Source organism: Amphiura filiformis, chromosome 2 (genome assembly GCF_039555335.1).
Source record: "Amphiura filiformis chromosome 2, Afil_fr2py, whole genome shotgun sequence".
In the NCBI taxonomy this organism is placed as follows: domain Eukaryota; kingdom Metazoa; phylum Echinodermata; class Ophiuroidea; order Amphilepidida; family Amphiuridae; genus Amphiura; species Amphiura filiformis.
Genome location: NC_092629.1, coordinates 77,413,193 through 77,430,393, shown reverse-complemented (window position 1 = coordinate 77,430,393; position 17,201 = coordinate 77,413,193). Strand labels below are relative to the sequence as shown.

The window sequence follows — 17,201 nt, the reverse complement described above, 5'->3', positions numbered from 1 at the left end:
AGAACATTGTAGGCTTCCCAAAAAGCACACTTGTAATAATGAGTTATGTTGCGTAACTAAGATACAGAATGTTCAAAAATTGTACATAATTTTAATATTTTTTATGACTTTATCCATCAAAACGTTTTCCCCCATCCCCTACAGAAACCAATGTCATATTTGAATTCCTCATCAAATTTCCTTTTAAAAATTATAAATCTGACATAGAGGAACTCCTTTAAGAGATATGGCCTTCAGAGCACTGCGGAGTACAGTAACGTATAGGGAAACCATCAAATGTAGGATGCAATTGCAGCACTCTTAAAACAAATCAACATAGCTTTAACTAAATTCTTGTCACATTTTGAACTAGATATAAATGCCAACACAATGGTACATAATCCATCTCAATACCTTTATACTGGATTATGAATATAGAGGAAAAAATAAATTCAAGAGACACTAAAAATTAGTATTCCCTGTACTTTAACACATGCTTGCACCGTAGCAGCCGGCACCGTTATAGGAATCTCCATTCCGACATTGCATCGTTCAAATTACAATATCTCAAAAAGAACAATTAATATTTATGTCAAATTTTTTCCTCAAATTTGGCCAGATAAATTACCATTAAAATGAAATATAAATCAGCTCAATGCCTTTCTCCATTCTATTATTACAGCAAAAATGTATTTAAAAAAATGTCAAATATGTAACGCCTCCACCGTTTCCTATACCTCAATTAACGGCGCATGACCCTAACTAATAGAGCTTATTAGCAGTAGGTCGAACGGTCGAATTACCTTTCTTTAAGCAAATGTTGCGTAAAGAAACACAATTAAGCCAAGAACAAATTTACGTAAGTTTGTAGAATTGTATAACGACATGTGGAACACACATTTATAATTTTATGAACACCATGATCGGGAGAATCACATCATGAATGGGCTATGTTCCAAAAAAGCTTGAGGTCGACTTCAAGATCAACAACATTGCATTAAATCATGATTACTTCAACATGCGAAACCAACTTTGGAATATATTACTTGATTGACTTATGAATATTGGGTGGTCTGTCGCAGACAAAAACAAGCATACATTTTGTTGTTTGTGTAGCTTCATCTCTTCACTATGGCGAGGATAGCCTTCCTCGGAATTCTAGCAGTACTCATTGGGGCATCTCATGGAGAAAGTAAGTAGAATTTATGAGCTTTTATATTATGTGGCGTGACTGCCGGGGGCAGGTGGCAATTACTAGTACCCCCCCCCCCCGGGAAATTTGATTTTTGGCCCGCCCTTTTACCAATGCAGGGGAAAGAATAGGAAGGAGGGAAAGGAAAACTTGAGAAAGATAGAGAGAGGTGGGGAACAGGTGAATAAGAGATCGAGAGAGAGGGAATCCGTACACCCTAAATATGCATACTAAATATATCATCAGTATAGTATGATACCCGTGGATCCAAGGATAGTGATCTTTGATGACGATATTTTAGGCGGCGGATTAATGCCAGGGGCCTAGTATGTGAACTACATCTTGGCCCGGCAATGCAATGTTTGCTGGGAAGCGGTGCTGCAATGTTTGCTGGGAAGCGGGGCTGAAGGCATGTCCCCTCCCTAAAGTTTTCCATGGCGACATTAACGAACAAAATAATTCCTTCCTGAAGACCGTATAAGTGGCTGTGCAAAAATTATGAGGCACCGGGAGGGGGAGGGGTAAAATTTCCAAACGGCTCGCCAAATATCGCTTGCCCCCCCAACATTCCTCCCCCCCCTTCCCCCTTGCGCCTGCCAAATTTTCGAGATGCCAATTTACATGTTAAATGGTCTAGATACATGTTGCGAGCGCAGCGATCAGGGAAATTTGCATATCAGCGTTTCCGTACTGTTTTCCTAAGCCTTTTTAGAGCGTTTTATTTAAAAGGCGCCCCATGAATGTGTGACAAAAACGCCCCCCCCTTCTCGGCTTGCCAAAAATTCCTTGCAAAAATCTTTTCCCCTTCCATTCGACCTGCCACAAAAAAAAGCCTGGCCCTATAATAAATCAAAACGAAAGCGACAGGCAAAAGTGGCACCCTATCTATCAAGCCTTTGAATCTCCATTATAGAACCCATATCATTCTTCTTGTGAGTCAACTTTACTTGCCTCAATATTTGAGTGCAAACACCGCTTAAGACATGCTCCCTTCCCATTCTCCTTAAAGTAGATGTACTCCCAAAATGAAATAAACACAAGTAACCTGGTCGTGGTGAGTACATGTTCTACGGACTTTTTACTTACTAGTTTAGCCTAATAGTTGCTGTATAGTGCTGCAGAACACGCAAAGCAAATAATAATTGTTTTTAGGGCACATGTAGCAGCATTAAAGCACATTAAAACAGCCCAATATATTACTTTCATAAATTTGTCGTGAAATCACCCATTGCGCAGAAAACCATTTTTATCGCCTTTATTGCTTTTTGTTTCTTTCTTTTTTCTTCTTTTTTTCTTCTTCTAGTAGAGTGATAGCGCACTTTGTCATAATAGTGACTCACTGTCCGTATAGAATTAAAACCATATGTGACCGTCCACGGCGAATGAGCCGTAAATTCCTCCCCCGGTCAATTTTGTTTTATTTCGTGTTTAAAAAATAAACATCATAAACTTAAAAATGGTACATGTATATGATTTCAAACGATATCCAGAAGCGGAGTTATGGTTAGTTAAACTTTGCTCCTTCAACAAAATTATACCTTTTTTTCGTTTCTATGTGTGTCTCTTTTTCCACATTGCTGGCAATAAATATCAAACAGTCATAATTGGCGGTCATTTCAAATCATGCCCAAGTCAACGAGGTTTAAGAAGGTTCTCTCATTGTTAATTGTTGGTTATGCATACCTATACAAAATACAATGCCTGGTAACCCACCACTTGAAAAGGATTTAGCAAAAGCAAACAAAGACCAGAGCTATTAAAAGTTCTATAGCCATCTAAGGTAGAAGCTTATTATCCACTTCAATAATAGGATTATTGATTGGTGTTGTGACTATCAAAATAAGACAGATGTCGCGCCAGCTTAAGTGACCGATGAATACGACCTTCGTACACATTTTACACCATAACTCAGAATACAATTTAGGGAATTTACGGCTCGTTTGTGCTGCCGGGTCACATATAGTTGCATTGAGATGATTTGATTGACCGCCACTTGAAATCATTTCTGGTATTTAAGTGACGTGCTTGGAGCTCGAGCAAACTGACATAGGCCTATGAAAATATTGAGAAAGAGAAAATCAGGACTCAGCGGGGATTGAACCCCGGTCGCTGGATTCATATGTCAGTTTGCTCGAGCCCCAAACACGTCATTTAAATAATTATTTATCGGGCTTGCATCGTTTATTTCCGATCCTCGCATATATTAATTTGTGGCTCGCATTGTCTTACGCCCTGCTAGGGTGAATCATATAGGCCGCCTCCTTCTTCATTATTTAGTAAATAATATTATTACAATCTAAAACCGATGGGATTGGACAATAAACCTCACTACCTTAGCTTTAAATTAATTAAATATTTAGCATATTAATAGATAATACCTTCACTGCTCTTCTCCATCTGGCTCATTATTTGAGCCCAGGTTTAAATCTTGGATGGTCAGTGAATATTTTTCACCGGCTGTCATTTATGTATGTGGAGACACTAGTGGAAGTTTTGGATAAGAAAACGAACATTTTGATGAGAAACGGCCAAAATGGTGAGAATTTAATTTTCTCATTCTTTTGGATGAGAAACTTCCTGGTGTGTGTGTCAATCATTATTGTCTTATTAAAACTGGTGAGAATTGCTAATCCCCGCTGAGCTCAAAATAAACATTATTATTTTTTCATCCAAAAGAATGAGAAAATTAAATTCTCACCATTTTGGCCGTTTCTCATCAAAATGTCCGTTTTCTCATCCAAATCTTCCACTAGTGAGAGTTGTGTTAAAAGCATTTCTTATATTTAATTATTAATTGTTTCACTTCTCTTGAACCTCTAGCTCCCAGCAATTTCCATCTCCAACTATTTGATCCACAAACGAACACGACGGGAGGCACACAAGGCATCGTGCAAGTCTTTTACGACGGAGAATATGGCACACGTTGTAATAACCATTGGGATTTTGTTGATGCCCTTCTTGTCTGCAAAGCGCTTGGCTTCATCGGAGTGCAGAACCATGCAGCGACGTTGGGCGAAGGCCTGGGTGATGCACTGTTTGAAGAATATGCGCGCTGCAAGTTCACCAACTTTCTCAGCACAGTGTTCAGACGTCGTTGCTCTACAAGTGACTATAGGAGGCAACTGTATAGACACAAGTGTGATCATTCGCAAGATGTTGCTGTTGTCTGCCGTGAAGGTAAGGACGCAGTACACCAAAATCAATACGCGAAAGGTGCAATGGGGATGAGTTCCTGTTAAAAGTATTGTGAGTGGACACTACGAATGAGCCATAAACTCGGCAAATTGTATTCTGAGATACAGTGCAAAATGTGCGTGAAGGTCGTATTCATAGGTGTCTCAATTAGGCGCGACATGTTTCTCATTTGATAGCGTTTAGACCAATCAATAATCCTATTGGTGAAGAGGATAATAATCTTCTACATATAGAACCATTAAATAGCTCTAGTCTTTGTTTTCTTTGGCTAAATCCTGTTCAAGTGGTGGGTTACAATGGCATTGTATTTTGTCTAGGTATGTACCAACAATAACAATGAGAGGACATTCCTGAACCTCGTTGACTTGGGGATGTTTTGAAATGACCGCCAATTATGACTTTATTACCAGCAATGTAGAAAAATAGACACATGTAGAACCGAAAAAAGGTACCATTTTGTTGGAGGAGCAGAGTTCAACAAACCATAACCCCGCTTATGGATATCGTTTGAAGTCAAATTATATACTATTTTAAAGCTTATGATATTTTCTAAACACGAAATAAAACAAATTTGACCGGGGGCCGACTTTGCGGCTGATTCGTAGTGTCCAGTCACATATGGCTACTGGAGACAATGTGGTGTCCTAAGTTACCATGTTCTTCGTCAGGTTGGCATGTTCAGATTTAAATGAAAGATGCTAGCGTATTAATGACTAAAATATATATGAAATTATACAATTTCACAAGAAAAGGCCCTGTCCGAATTCTTGATAACGGAACCAGTTTTAATGCTAGTTTTGGTGTTGAAATAGCGGCGTCGCTTTTCAACGAATCTGTAAATCTAACTAAAATTGAAGCTTAAATGAAAATTCAGTCCTTAATAATTAACACAGGGATGACGCAAAAGGTTTTTCAATGGAGAAGTTATTTGGTTGTCTGCGCCCGTAAAGAAAGAGAGAATTTTCAGGAAAATATTTAATATGTATACACTATCGTCTGATTCAAGTGCTTCTTTTGGTTTTATAATTCCAGCTTTTTGTGTCTCCTATTAAGAATTACAAACGATGTGGACGACACTTCCGTAAATCATATTAACAGACCTTCTTCTTGATGTCGATAATCAAGTCAATAAAACATTTTCTCTCAATTCATTTTTCAGAGCCACACATGGTGCGTTTAGTGAACGGCAAGACTAGAGTCTATGGCAGGACCGAGTCACAAGGTCGCGTTGAAATCAACCACAACGGGAAATGGGGAACAATTTGTGACGATCACTGGTCTATAGAGGACGCCAATGTAGTTTGTAAACAGTTAGGTTATGCAAATGGTGCATTAGTAGCATTAGGAGGCGCTACATGGGGCCGAGGCGACGGAGATATACTATTGGATGATGTTACATGTACGGGACATGAAAGCGCTCTTACTGGATGTGTGCATAATGGATACGGAGAACACAACTGCAATCATAACGAAGATGCGGGTGTTAGATGTGATGATGGCAATTGTAAGCATTTGAATATATGAATACAAAAGCCACCCAAGTCCATACATTGGCCAAATTGAGTTAAGCATGGGAAATTGTTGCTATACATAGGCCTGTCATATGTATGAAAGAACAACTCAAATTCATCCTCTGTGTCTATTGAGCATGTGCAAAAAAACATGTATGAAAGAATCACCCAATTCTATGATTTGAGTCTTGTAACACATGGATTGAAATCCAGTATGTATAAAAGTCCACTTGTAACACATTCATTGCTAGAGAGTGAAAAAAAAAAAAAAAAAATGGGTTTAATAAAGGAAATTTAGTGTGTGGTTTATATTACATGGCAGAATACTTATCAACATTATACATACCTGTGTGCTTTATTTTGTATTAACTTACTAGTGGTAATCTCATTCTAACATTGTTGTCTTTGTATATGATTCAAAAACCACCCAAGTCCAAAATTTAAAATGAACCCCACGAAGTCCCTGAAATGCTAATCGTCATACCTAATACAGGTTAATCCACTCATTTGCACGTAAAACTTACCATATCGACCAGGTAAGTCTAACTGAAGGAATTAAAATGATACACAGGTTTTTCTCTCAAAATCACTTCCCGTGGACTTGGGTGGCTTTTGTATTCATGTATTCATTTCTTTGCCGGGTTCTTGTTTTAGTCCAGCCAAACTACGGCTGGACTTTTGTATTTCAGCAGTTTCAGCGAATGATTATGACTGAGACAAATTAGTATTTTTGTAATAATTAGACCTTAATATCTCTTTTTTTTGCATTATAGTGTCTTATCACCTTTCGTAACTCATGTATAATTTCTTATAACATCATCACTATACTACATGCATTGCATCTTGTACCACTTACCAGGTCCTATATGAGATGAAAATAAAATCTGAATCTGAATCTGTAATTATTTATCCCTGGATGTGGAGATAATATTTGATACGATTAGAGCAGTATTTTGGGTTTGTTATGCTACAATCTCCACTCCCCATACCCGCTTAATAACACGGTTGTTTGATGTGATCATTTATTAATTCTTCTGACAACACATTATTATACTGTTCAATTCTAGACCTGAATAATACCAACAACTATCACAATAATAAACTGTATATACACATAATAATTTGTAGCAATTTTTAACATAGATTTTCGTTTCTATATCAAATTATTTATCTTTATCTGTTTTTGTGGTAATTTTAATATTTAATTAGATATATTTGTAATCCCAATTATCCAAATAATATGAGTTATACCTTAAATTTCATGATAAAAAGTTTTTTTGAAAATCCCCTTGTCATTTGTTAGTCCGTTTGCTGATTTATTGTTTTGTACGAGTGTTATGGTATTTCGCCAAAGATTTCAAGGATTGAAATCACACATTTTCCAGATCATAGGTTCGTGGTTTAGTGGTACATGGTTTAATAATACAGTTAGGGGCTGTTCAATAATTATGAGCCCGGGGAGGGTAAAATTGAGGGGGCCAAGACATTTTTGGCAAGCCGAAAGAGGGGGGGGGGGCAAGCAATTTTTGGCGAGCCGTGAGGGGGCAGGCAATTTTTGACACACATTTATGGGGCGCCTTTTAAATAAAACGCTCTATAAGGCTTAGGAAAACAGTACGGACACGCTTTAATATGCAAATTTTCATGCTCGCTACGCTCGCAACATATATCAAGACCATTTTAGGTTTGCAAATTGGGATGCCAAACATTTGTCATGTGTAAAGGGGGGGGGAGATTTTGGCGGACCGAGAGGGGGAGCAAGCGATTGGGAGGGGGGACGGGGCTCATAATCATTGCACAGTCCCTTAGAGATACATGTGTCTCGGATTCGAATCTCAGATGCACCTCATCATTTTGAATTTTTCCTGGCGCGATCTGCTTTCACTCTTATCTGAATGCTGTTTCTGTTACAAACAACGCCCCTCTGGAATCAATAACCTAAAAAAAAACTAAACTTTTACTAGCCTAAAAGCATTTAAACATTCCCGTGTGTGACATTTGACCTCAGTAACTCAATTTGCCAAATGGTGCCTTCTTGGTACAAAGCGGATTCTGTGTAGACGAGGTTAGTGAATATTTGATGGAAGCGCCCTCATACCAATTTTTCTAACTTCATGTTTCAGATCCCCTCAAGGTGCGTTTGGTGAACGGCAGGACTGGGGCGCAAGGTCGCGTTGAAATACGACTCAACGGAGAATGGGGAACAGTCTGTGACAATAATTGGTCTATAGAGGACGCCAATGTAGTTTGTAAACAACTAGGGTATGAAAACGGCGCATCTGTTGCCTTAGGTGGCGCTAGTTGGGGTCGAGGCGAGGGAGATATATCCTTGGATGAGGTTAAATGTAATGGAGATGAGAGCGACCTCAGTTGGTGCTTGCATCGTGGATACGGCGTACATAACTGCGATCACAGTGACGATGCGGGTGTTAAGTGCAATGATGGTAAGTACAACATTTTGCACGAGGGTCATTTCAAAGTATTGCAGTGGCGTAGCGTGGGTCTTCACATGGGGGGGTACCGACCATGATGGGGGGGGGGCATCGGGTATGATTGGGGGAGCCGTTTTTGGGCAATTTTCCTATGGGATTTAAAAAAACCCAGATCGATGAGGGGCCACGTGCCCACCCTGCCCATATGACGCTACGCCACTGAAGTATTGTACTATAATATTAATGTTTGATCCAAGGTGATGTTAGGGATAGACATATAATATAATCAATATTAACTTTTGAACTCCCTAATTTATTAATAAAATAACATTAAAACATTTGAACAAATATGGGGCGAAATTGTGGAGTCAATAACTACTTATTGTCAACATGATCGTGCACTTCTGGATAAAAGCAATGAATTGGGCATAAACCTTCCTTGGGGTGTAGAGAACAATTTTAGAAGCGATGTCCAAAAATTCGGAGTTGTTATGGTTGTTAAATGGGGTTGCATTCATACAACTGACTGGGCGGCGACAGGCCATAATAACAAAACGTTCTGGTTTTCGTAATCAAATTGGACCCAATAACTTTCAATAAACCTTTTATATTATGTATTATTGATATTAGTATTGCAAAGACATATTGCTTTGTTCCTTTGCTAATATATAGTTACGTTATATTTACCTGTATTCCACGCGTATATACACTCAGTTTGGAACATTTATTATAGGCCTATCACATTAAACAGTTATATTTTTGTCATGATGAAATTATTACATTAAAAGTAAACACGCATAACACTTCATGTTTTTGGTTGGCCTTTTGAATCTTCCCACTTTTAAGTATATTAATCCACATTTAAACCAACTTCTTTCAAGTCCTGTGAACCATATGAAACCTAGTTTGTCTGGTTCTCAAGCCTCGATAAGCAATCATAAGTGACGTTCTGTTTCTGATTGTGTGCCTCTTTAGGACAACCTCTAGTAGATGTAAGACTCGTTAATGGACAGGTAGCTAACGAGGGTCGTGTGGAGCTAAGAATCGCTAATGATTGGGGCACACTGCGTGGCCGGGATGGATACATGTTACGCAATGCCGATGTTATCTGCCGTATGCTAGGCTTCCCTCGCGCTGCCATGTTTTCAGGTAAGCGAATTACGTCTACGCCAGAAACGAGCTAATTACGTCGAAAACGCGGGGCAGTTTAATTTCTAATGACTTAAAAGAACATTGTCAATAGAAATGACGGACATCGAGTTCGCGTAGCTGAATTCATTTAGAGACTGATTACGCAATACGGACTGTATTTTTATCATTATTATTTTACCCCTCGGTTTTCGACACCAGGAGCTCTAAGCTCTAAGTAAGAAAATGTCAGATAGTAAATATATTAGAAGCCATGTTTTACACAGAAAAAATACTTGGTTTTGGATTGAAAAACCTGTTTGTCTTCGCTCTCTAACCACTCGATGTTTGAAATGATTCTTCAACCCCGCCGACAGTATTTGTGCTACATGTTCTTGATAAAGCGACTTTTAAATGATGAACTTCAATTGACCTTTTCGGTAAATCCCAGAACTCTTTGCGGTTTGACCTGAGATGTTGTCACGCCGATTACATCGTTACTGAGCACTTCGCGGCTTTCAAATGCGCAGTAACGATATGTTTGCTAAACGATATGCACATCTGCGTGACGTCAAATGATGACATAATCTCAGGTTTAACCGTAGAAAATATGGGATTTACTAGAAAGGTTAGGTGTTGCATGCAAAATACTTGATAGAGGTGAACAAATATTCACAGAGGAAGAAGATAAGATCGCTGAAGAAAATCAATTACCCTAACTAAATTAAAGGCAGAAAGAGCCAATAAGATCGAAAAGAAGCCAAACAAAAAGACAAATACAACACGCAAAACAGCAAAAGGGGTGTCGTAATTCTTTATGAAGCAGGATTCTCTGAGAAGTTAACACAACGTTTCTAAGGCTATGAAGCCCCACACGGCCACCAGAAATGTGCTCGTTCATCCAAAGGACAAACAAGAAAAAGAAGAAAAGGAAACAATGGTGAACCGAACCAAAATTACCCCAATCATACATTGGTGAGATAAAAAGATAAATCAGTGTCCGCAATAAAAAAAGGTCAATTATTGAAAGGAGAAATCCGATGCCAAATAACGTTTGAAGGCCCTATGATATGGGCGTAATTTATACATGCATAGTATTGAACAATGTACCCTATTTGACCTGGTAAATAAATAGATAAATAGAAAAAAAGTAAATAATTAATTATTTTATTATTAAGATTGTCTTGTCAAGGTCATTGTCGGATTAACTGTAATGAAACTTGGTTGATGTGATTACAATTAAGTGCCAAAATGTCAAAGGTCAGGTCAAGGTCATCTGAGACCGGCTGAGTATAAGATGTTGGAATTTCATAAAACTTGGTGAATGCATAATCACCCTCGAGCATTCTCAAGGGTATTTCATGGTCATCTGATGTCAACTATATAAAGATTTTTGGATGGATCGTTGTTAAACTTGGTAGATGTAAATATCAGTGGTCATTGTTTACTTAATCCCATATTAAAACATGACAAATTCAATGCTAACACCTCCTAATCAGGACATTTTAAATCTAACTTTACCACTGAAAGGACTTGGTAGATGTTAATATCAGTGGTCATTGTTTACTTAATTCAATATTAAAACATGACAAGTTCAACGCTAACACCTCCCAATCAGGAAATTTTAAATCTGACTTTACCACTGAAAGGACAACTTGTATTTATGTGCCATTAATGACCTTGTTGATCAGAAAAAATATATATATATGTCTCAATTTGACTACGTGAATAAGATCACTGGTGTGAATAATGACAAAAATTGTAATTAATTATAACAAGTTTTGATCTCCTCCAAATACATGAAACAAAAAGAATAATCCAATGAGAGCTGAACAGATTTCCTTCAATGGATACTAAATAAAAGGCAATAGGATTTTAAACTTTCAAATCATGGGTACTTTCATTATTTTAAATGTACGCTGTGACATAATTATTGACACTGCAATAAATGAGGTGTCATAATGAGCAGAAATAAATTCTTCTTCGAATGCATATCCCAAATTTGACATGCGATCAACTGTTTTGGAATAACGTTCATTCATTAAGGGTGTAATTACTTGTTGGTAGGTGTTTAGTAACTGTAAAGTGAGGTCAAGCTCAAGCGTATCTGCTAGAAATATAGTTAATATTGTAAATTGACTACAACTGGCATCTATATAACTGACATATTACAATCATGTATATTAGCTTTCACCTAATTTTACAGCAGTGCAACTAATGAAAGTTGATGATTTAAAGTTAATAGGTTGATATTTAAATTTTCCTGTCACATTTTGTGTCGACTGATTATTGACTCTTTCATTATTCATTATTTGACTGTATAACATTATTTACATTATATTGTTGATGTAAGACAAAGCAGGGATTAATGCTTAAATCATCTTTGGAATGTTTGTAATCGAATCACAAAGACCATTTCAATATCGACTGCATAATCTATCCATGAAGCTAAAAAAATGTTTGTGAGTTTAAATGTTTGGTTTCTTCCCATTTTAGTGTTCAGATAATTTATTTGTTTTAATAAAAGATAATGAAAGTTTTGCGGACCAAAATGAAAATGATGCGGGCGGGTGGCGAGAAACTTTCATTATCATAATATTATGCCTGTTACCTGTTACAGCTAATGCCGCGTTTGGAGAGGGCACTGGTCCTACTTTGTTAGATTGGCTCGAATGCCCTAGCGGTAGAGAGGACACTATTGATGATTGCCGACACTCAACCTGGAATGCTAGTACCTCCATTGACCATTCTCGCGATTTTGGTATTGTTTGCTTCTTAGGTAAGTAAATCTTACAAAATGTAACGCTATCGGATCTAATGCTGATTTCATACTTTCCTGCCGCTTGCCGCTTTGCCGCTCTGAAGATGATTTTTCTGGCAGTCGCGCCAGAAACGCTAGCGGTGATCAGCGGCAAGCCGATATATCGATCACTCCACCACTTTGCCGCGGCGGCAGCACCGATGGAAGTTGAATTCAAATAATCTAGGAGCGGTGCCACTCTGACGTATGAGAACAAAATACGATTTTGGAGCGGTGCTGAGCGGCAAGAGTGGCTTTCAGAGTCATGCCGCTGCCACTCAGCGGTGTGCCGCTCTGCTTGCAGACATGTGCGAGCGGCATGATGAAGCGTCACGCCTCTGGTCAAATCCGGTCAAATGACAGACACAAGTTGGAAAATTGGGGACGAAGTGAAAATTTTCTTATTTTTTGGTCAAAAAGTCTGTGGGGCAAACTGGGGGAAAGACTATATTTGGGTGTAATGCCCCCTTGCCCCCCTCCACATCTCCAGTGCCGCCACTGCATTTACCAAAAAATATGTGTGTATCTTTTCAGTAAGATTAGCTTGATATGCAAGTTTAGACAATGCTCGATCTGAGATTACTGTTCCGAACCCAAACTACTTTTTGTACATTACAATTCATACAGCCCGTAGTAAGTCCCTCTACAGGGTGCCCCCAAAAAACCAGAACCCTCATTGCGCCCTCTTTTTTTCCTATTTCTGAAAGGTTAATGAAATATATTTTGGTATGTAAAGAAAATTCGTTAGCTCTAATAAACCGAAAGAAAATAATTCAATCGGCTCACAACTTTTGAAGATATGCTCTTTTAAAAAAATGTACCCGTTTTTCACTCTGTCCACGGAGGAGCTTTGGTTACTTCAAAGATTGAAAAGGTGTACACGTAAAATGCATGAGTCATACTGCAGTTACTGTCCGTTTTCCTATAGCCTACACAATACACAGTGCTCTCACCATTGAGGTGTGACCTCTGCAAATAGTGTATGTTAGAAGTATAGCCCATTGCCTAGTTAACGTCACTGTGTGAAAAATAACCGGCCAATATTTAAAGTATTCTCTAAAATTCTAGAAAATATAGTTTTGTAACATGTCCTAAATTTTTAGCTAATTTAGGTGTTTGGAAATATTCGCACTTTGGTGTTTTAGTGTATGTTATAGGTAATAGGACATTGCCTAGTTAACGTCACGGTGCGAAAATTAACCGGCCAATATTTAAAGTTCTCTCTGAAATTCTAGAAAATATAGTTTTATAACATGTCCTAATTTTTTAGCTAATTTAGGTGTTTGGAAATATTCGCACTTTGGTGTTTTAGGAAGGATATGTAAACGACAGATAACACCAAAAAATATGAAGAAATTATTTCCAAACCGTGTTAAGTCTACAACCATTATGTTTCTCATTTTCAAGAATGCTGGTTAGCAATATGCAGACTATTGTCTCATTTCGTAAACAAAGGTCCACAGAGTATTGTTACCTTGCGTTTGCTTTATAATCGGTTACCCAACTGAAACTATAATACCAGCTCATTGCAATACCGCACAGGTAAAACATAAACATGTGTAGTGTGGATTTAACCAGAGAAAATCTGATTTAACATAGTTGAGCTGTTTTCAATGAGTGTTATCTTGGTTAAATAGCTTTTAATGGGGTTTAAGTCCTGCAAAGGTCGTGGTGGATTCTACTGTAGACATGACTGCATTATGTATCAAGCATTCCTCAATGATAATTTTATAAAATAACGAACTTTATTTAGGGAATGGGCTTCACCGGTGGACCTATGGCCTATGGATTTTGTTAAGTGTCTTTAACTTGTCGGCAGAATGGATGTGGGATGGGACTTCTCTTGCTATACTTCCAACTCAACTTATTTTTCCTTGCTTATATGCCTTTATGTGTTATTATGTTTCTTACTTTCATGCTTTGTTGTTTCTTGCTTTCTCTCTCTTTGGGATAAAAAAAAAAGTAGTCTGAAAGGGGCTGTTTGTTATGTCCTTGGGTCTTCTGAAATGAGTTTAATGGTCCTCATTGCATCAATTACATCGCGTACCTTTCTTGTGCGCCGTACACTTGTGAATCCAGCAGTAATATGGTTGCGAAGACTTTGGCGGCTAATTGGTGATCCTTGCTCATAGTGAATGCGTTCCAAAGTCTAATGCTATTATCAATCCATGTCATTAACCGTGTGTTTCGTTTTAATCTTTGTTGTAGCCAAACCTTATCACCAAAAGACCCCCCTTTATTCGGATAAACTCTCACTTAATGACCCCTTTTTTCATTATTTTTCGTCAAATTTTTCAATTTTTTTTTTCTCAAATTTTGATGACTTTTTGACAATTTGATCAACTTTTATATTTTGACCAAAAATTGTCCCGGTCTCACGGAAAGATCCCCATTTTTTTGGGTCTTCTCACCGAAAGACCCCTTTTTTGTGTGTGTCTAGGCTCTCACCGAAAGAACCTTAGTTTCGAAATGCTGTCCGCACATCCCCGTCACTTCCAAAGTGGTTTCCGGTTTTTTATACATCATAGATAGTCCCCTTAAAAATGTACGAATTTATTTGAACAGATAATGAATTACCGGTTCCAATGAGACTTGTTGATGGAGCCTCACCATCAGAAGGAAGAGTTGAGTTATACTTTAACGGAGATTGGGGAACAGTTTGCGATGATGACTGGAATCTGAACGATGCACATGTCATCTGTAATAACCTAGGCTATAATGGTGCACTTACTGCTGTGAAACGGGGAGGATTTGGCCCACGGCCCAATGGTTCACCAATCCATTTATATCATACTGGGTGCAGCGGTGATGAGACCGCTATTGAAGAATGCAATCATCGAGGCTTTGGGGTAACCACTTGTGAATTTGGAGAAGCTGCCGGAGTACAATGTCGTGAATGTAAGTAGACTGTATTACACCGCTATTTGCAGCATTTTTTTTAAAGATAACAAAACACCATTAAAATTATATATTTGAATTTAGTCTCTCGAATCCATCTAAACTTCCATTTTGAGACATGTTATACTTTTACTTTACTATACTATTCATGTATTATAGTTACGATATATTATCTCTTTTTATTTTATTCATTTGTTTTTTTATTAAGCTTTGCCTTATTGAGCTCACACTACGAAGAGGGGTTTCTTGCATTAACCCCTCCCCATTACCTATATTAAACATTTTTAAAATAATGTATTTCATTTCAATTTAAAATGTTTATTTTTTTCTACAGGGCAAGAAGGTGATGTCCGACTCCTAGGTGCATCGCGATCTGGTGTTGTACAAATTTACCATGCTGGAGCTTTCGGTACAATCTGTAATGATGGGTGGAATTTAATGGACGCCAAGGTGGTCTGTAAACAGCTAGGTTACCATAACGGCGTAGACTATTATGGGAGTCGCACGGACCGTAGGAGTTCCACAACAGTGGAAATCTCTGATTCAGATATAATATGGATGAGCAAGGTGAAATGTGTGGGATACGAAAGATCTTTATCTCAATGCCGTTTTCCAGGATGGGGCGCTAATAACTGTGTACACGCTCAAGACGTCGTTGTAGGATGCCATTCGTATAGACAAGGCTTTATTAATACTTTTAGAGGGTCCATGCATATGCCGGGGATGATGGCCGTGGGATAAGTGGTCCACTTTTTCACATCATTGCCTCAAATTAAGGGCACACTATGACTGCTCTTGCTAATACTGCCGCACATCTTGCCTGTAATTAAATATTAATTGTAGCGCCTTGGATCTAATGTAAATGTTGTATTGGAGTTACAGAGTGTGGCTCAATGTGATGCTATATCATGAGCTTGAGGGCCCTAAACAGTACAGTACATTTTGGTAATATAACTCAGGAAAATGTAATCATATCCACTTTGTTCACGTTAAAGGCCCATTCAGTGATTTGCTCATCCGGACGATCGTAAAAATCATCAAAATTCAGATTTTGGTACCTTTGTAATTGGCATAGATGTGCTAACATAGCCTGCTAGTGGTTCGGTCGAAAGACGTGTATTTTAGACAAAATAAAGCATTTGCATGATTCTGGACTTTTGATACTGACAGTACAAAAAGTCCGACTCGAGATCGAAAGAAGCTCACTCTCCACGTACCAACACGCGTTGCGTATTGTTTCTACTACTTATTACATCAGTAGCTACTATTTTAAACAAAATACACAATTTTAACTGTTTTTCATATTTGAATTGACCGTTAGTTTGCCTCGGTGACCTTTAATTGCTTATTTTGTTTTCTACTACAAAAATTAAGCGTCTGTTTTAAATCAATTTAGACTCTACTTCCCCGTGTTAGAAACACTGGACTAGGAAGTTTTTCCAGTCGATTGGTGGCGCACTGTATGAAAATCTCGATTTTCTCGAGTCGATCTGAGTTGAAGTAGAAAACCTTTCTAAAACTTCTGTTTTTGACTAATTTGTCGATGTATTCAGGGGAAAAGTGGTTTAATGAAATTCTGTAGACTTATTTCTTTATTTCTAAGCAACTCTGACAAATTTCCATTTTTTTAAATGTTGCTGTGAAATCACTGAAAGGGCCTTTAATTAGACAAAATAATGAATATTTGCTTAGTCATCTGTGGGGTAAGTGATCTAGTCTACCTTTATTGAACTTGTTTTTAAATTTCTTGCGCTGCAAAAGTAGCGTTATATGACATCAAGTTATTTATCTCCGGCAATGACTTTTATTTGTGAATACGTAATTTGATGTGGTGGTTAAATGAAAAAAAAAACACCATTAATTTACATTGGATTCCTATGCGCTAACCACTTACCCCGGGCATGGGGTGAGTGGTCCATTTGAAATTCATCTTTCCCATCAACAGTATAAATAATAAAGCAAACAAGACAAGACTAGGCTTATTCCATGATTTTTATATACTAGTAGACATTTTATGCTTAAGTGTGCCACTTACCCCACTCTCCATGACCTTCTATTAAACCTAC

At 37.9% G+C, this 17,201-nt stretch overlaps 1 protein-coding gene across 1 annotated transcript; it reads left to right on the top strand.

The window, feature by feature from the left end:
* The first annotated feature begins 1,004 nt into the window (after window positions 1–1,004).
* On the top strand, window positions 1,005–16,714 carry LOC140146643 (scavenger receptor cysteine-rich domain-containing protein DMBT1-like). Its single transcript, XM_072168515.1, has 8 exons — window positions 1,005–1,171; window positions 3,992–4,348; window positions 5,526–5,870; window positions 8,001–8,321; window positions 9,285–9,458; window positions 12,058–12,216; window positions 14,803–15,135; window positions 15,470–16,714. The coding sequence occupies exons 1-8, from the start codon at window positions 1,111–1,113 to the stop codon at window positions 15,874–15,876; spliced, it is 2,157 nt and encodes a 718-aa protein (XP_072024616.1). The 5' UTR covers window positions 1,005–1,110; the 3' UTR covers window positions 15,877–16,714.
* The last annotated feature ends 487 nt before the right edge of the window (window positions 16,715–17,201 follow it).

Bases quoted from the DNA above. Each gene is read 5' to 3' on its own strand.
- LOC140146643 (XM_072168515.1), top strand. From the start codon at position 1,111: ATGGCGAGGATAGCCTTCCTCGGAATTCTAGCAGTACTCATTGGGGCA. The intron at 1,172-3,991 runs GTAAGTAGAATT...TTGAACCTCTAG, and splicing joins TGGGGCATCTCATGGAGAAA to CTCCCAGCAATTTCCATCTC. The intron at 12,217-14,802 runs GTAAGTAAATCT...TTATTTGAACAG, and splicing joins TGGTATTGTTTGCTTCTTAG to ATAATGAATTACCGGTTCCA.